At 58.6% G+C, this 3944-nt stretch overlaps 1 protein-coding gene across 1 annotated transcript; it reads left to right on the forward strand.

Annotated features, from left to right (window-relative positions):
* Positions 1–2559: 2559 nt before the first annotated feature.
* On the forward strand, positions 2560–3944 carry LOC101783166 (ethylene-responsive transcription factor 2; the record flags this gene model as incomplete). The annotated part of the gene is made up of 1 exon (XM_004956349.3): positions 2560–3944. A coding segment is annotated over one exon (1029 nt), but the record flags the coding sequence as incomplete, so codon positions are not given.

Raw genomic sequence — 3944 nt, forward strand, 5'->3', positions numbered from 1 at the left:
CCCTTGACCATTCTCGCCGCAAAGCTAAGCATGGCCATTAACCCAAGTGTGCAGTCAAGTCTAGGGGAAGACCGTGGACAAGATGGACTGCTCTTCCCCGGGCCAAAAAATAGTGATGCTTTTGCAGACCGCAGGGAAAGAAAGAAAGAAAGATGCTTCTGAAGATAAAAGGAGTGGAAGGTCCTTTTTCCCCTAGTCGCTTGGCTGTACTATACCCTACATACATCTGCATGTACGTGACCGATCGCCCCTGAATACGATCTGAAGTCAAAACGGGGCGTCCGTTTCAGATCGGACGAGGGCGACGGCACTAAGCGCTGTTCCTGCTGTACCAGCAGCACTTACGTTACGATCGCGGGCAGAAGCAGAAGCATCGGAACGGGGAAGGAAGGAGCCGAGAAGCAGCCGCAGGCGGACGTGGACCCTGACGCCTGCCGCACGCACGACAAGGCCAAAGTCTTTGCTCGCTGCGCCCGTGACCTCGATCCGATGGATATCCTCCTCCGTCCGCCTCCCCGTCTCGAGCCGAGACAGGGGGGGCCTGCCGCTTTGGTTAGTCCACGGTCAAAGTCCGCCTTGACCTTTGACTAGTCTAACCCTCTCTGTTTTCTGGAGTGGAGTAGTGCTATGCTACTACTCAAAAGGGTTTCTTTATGAAACCTGTGGCTTGTGGCCTGGCCAGGAATCGGGGTGTTGCGTTGGAAACCAACAGCCTGTTTGTGGGGATCTGGGGGTGTGGAAGCAGGAGGAGATCCGGCTACGAGCAGATTCGATTCAGTGTCCAGCGATGACATCCAATTACTAAATCCTTAGACTGATTAACAAGGGCTGTCGTGATCAGCCTCGATAAGCAGGCTATCAACTGCCGGTTTTGTGTTGAATCAGGGTTTCAGACCTTATAAGCTAGCAGCTTCAAAGGATCACTAAAGAAAATGATCACTATCCACTGAGCAAAATTTTCTGCGGACCTTGATAAGTGCATGTGCCATTTCATAAACTGATATAGGAATACGATTCTGCTACTGGATTTTGCAGTGTTACCTATTCGCACGGTTCCTATAACATGACAAACGCCTAGCCACGCTACGCTCCGCTCATCAGCGACAGCGAGACAGGCGTGTGGCAATCAGATGCCATAACAAAACCCTCTGCGTACCACTTGCTTTCGGCGACTTCCACAAGGCTGATGCGTCCCCCCTCCGGAGTCGTGGTCCGGAGAAAATCACGTGCTCCGCTGTTAAACAAATGCTCGGATAATAACATGCTTGTGTAAGCAGGCAAGAGTTCCATTGGCGCGACGCTGCTACAAAAAGTTGAGCTGTCACTGCTACATTATCGGTGGTATCGAAGAACTGTCAGCGTTTCCACCCCCAGTGATATACAGTTGAGGCATTAGACCGACGTGCATGTAACGGTGGACCAGAATTTCAGATCACCCGTCCTCCATGATCACGTTACGAGCCTGTGGCTGGGTTCTAGATGCCGGTGTCTGTCTACTAGACTAGAAGCTCAGCAAGTGTCCTTTTTCAAAAAAAAAAAAAAAAAGCGCTCAGCAAGTGAAAGGCAAGCTACACATTCGTTCAGAACTCAGAAGCTGCATATGCAGGGTAGTACTCTGTTCCTGCGTTCAAAGCTCTACTGTTTTTTTTTTTGTCTCTCCTCGTGGCTTCGGGGGGCCCGAGTGAAGCTGTGCCCGGTCGCTATCCTCTCGTGTCCGGGTGCAGCCACGAGACGGTCTAGAAGCAATGCACCACATGACTTCCACGCCATTTCTTCCTGCGACGGCAAAGCCTCGGGGCCACCACATTGAAGACAGATCCATTGGGTCTTGTCACTTTGTCAGTGCTCCTCCGGCTGTCGTCGATTCCCTTCACTGTTATCTGGTTACTACGGCGGAGGAATTTCCCACGGAGCACCGGTATCTCGCTGGCTGGGCGTCGTCAAAGTAAGCACGAGAGAAATGCAGGGGCTCGGTGTAATCTACACAAGTCAGCTGGCTAATCAAGACAATGAAGAGACCCGATTCGAAGAGCTTGATTTTATCAGCAATAAAAGCGATGGAAAAGGGTCATCACGGGATCGCTGTGTGAATAAACCCGAGAGGGCGAGGAGGATATGCGATGCCGCCCGGCGAGGCGAGAAGCTCGGCTTGACCCATCTAGAAAGGAATGCGTTGCGAGACGGCACGGGCCCAACAGGCGCCGCGGCACGCACGACATCACGACACGATCGCGATCCCCGCGCGCCAACGACGGGATGAACCGGGCCAGAGGCCACGCCCCACCAGGCCACCACCTTAGCTGACGACGACCTCATCGCTGACGCCACACCGCCACCAGCCACGAGATTGCTAATCCCAACCAACGGCCGGGCGAGGAAAGCAAGCGCCAAGCGGCCTCCCCTGCAAACCACTACTCGAGTACGTACTAGATTAGAATTAGCGCTAGCATTAGCGTCGCCTAACTGGGCCTGGACCCGCGATTATTTTACCCTTGGAAACCCCATTCCATCACGTGGATCCAGGGCAGGAAAGTTCAACGAACCGCGACGCCCGTGTGAACCCGCCTCCCGCTATATAACCCCACCCCCGCTGCTGAAAACTCGCCGTTCAACTCGATCACTCCACACCACAGCTCACTTGGGTTTCCTCAGCTAAACAGAGAGGGCGCTCGCCACCAGCCCCAGCCCGGAACAGAGAGCGAAGAGATGCTGCTGAACACCATCCGGGAGCACCTCTTGGAGGAGCCGTCGGAGGCGCTGGTGCTGGACACCATCCGGCAGCACCTCCTGGAGGAGCCGCCGGCGTGCCGCCGGAGCGAGAGCTTCGGAAGCCTGGTGGCGGACCAGTGGAGCGGCTCGCTCCCGTTCCGCACCGACGACGCTGACGACATGGTCGTGTTCGAGGCGCTGCGGGACGCCTTCGCCACCGGCTGGCTCCCCGACGGCTCCTTCGCGCAGGTCAAGCCCGAGCCGCTCCCGTCCCCGGACTCCTCCTACTCCTACGACGGCTTCGGCCTCCTGGAGCCGCCGGAGCCCATGACGCCGAGCGCGAGCAGCGACGCGGCGACGCCCAGGAGGGAGGGGGAGGCCGCGGTGGGCGTGGCGAGGGGCAAGCACTACCGGGGCGTGCGGCAGCGGCCGTGGGGCAAGTTCGCGGCGGAGATCAGGGACCCGGCAAAGAACGGCGCGCGCGTGTGGCTCGGCACCTACGACACCGCCGAGGACGCCGCGCTCGCCTACGACCGCGCCGCCTACCGCATGCGCGGCTCCCGCGCGCTCCTCAACTTCCCGCTCCGCATCGGCTCGGAGATCGCGGCCGCCACCGCCGCCGCAGCCGCCGGGGACAAGAGACAGTCGCCCGAGCCTGCGACCTCGTCGGACTCGTCCTTCTCCACCTCCTCCTCGTCCTCCTGCTCGACGAGCGGCTCGCCGAAGCGGCGGAAGCGAGGCGAGGCCGCGGCCGCGACCATGGCCATGGCCCTGGTGCCCCCGCCCTCCCAGCTCAACCGGCCGGCGCAGCCATGGTTCCCTACCGCCGCGGCCGAGCCGGCGGCCATGGCGCCGCGCGTCCACCAGCTGGTCATCTAGGCGCCGCCCGGAGCAACTCATGCCATCCGCATCCACCGGGCGCGCGGCGGGACAATGGGGGCGTGGTGCCACGACGGATCCACCAGCAAAATGCAAAGGAACAAGACAAGGCCCCGGCGTCGCGCTTGCACCGTTGCGCGACGGGCGACGCGAATGCGACGGCGGGGGTGGGGCGCGCATCCCGGTGAAAGCTCCACAGGATGGAATGCGATAAGCTGGGGACTCGGGAGCAACTTGGGCCATGTTTAGTTACTCCCAACTCCCAACTTTGACACTATGCAAAAAGAAGATTCCCCATCACATCAAACTTGCGGTACATGCATGGAGTACTAAATGTAGATGAAATTAAAAACTAA

The sequence above is a fragment of the Setaria italica genome, chromosome II (genome assembly GCF_000263155.2).
Source record: "Setaria italica strain Yugu1 chromosome II, Setaria_italica_v2.0, whole genome shotgun sequence".
Lineage (NCBI taxonomy): Eukaryota > Viridiplantae > Streptophyta > Magnoliopsida > Poales > Poaceae > Setaria > Setaria italica.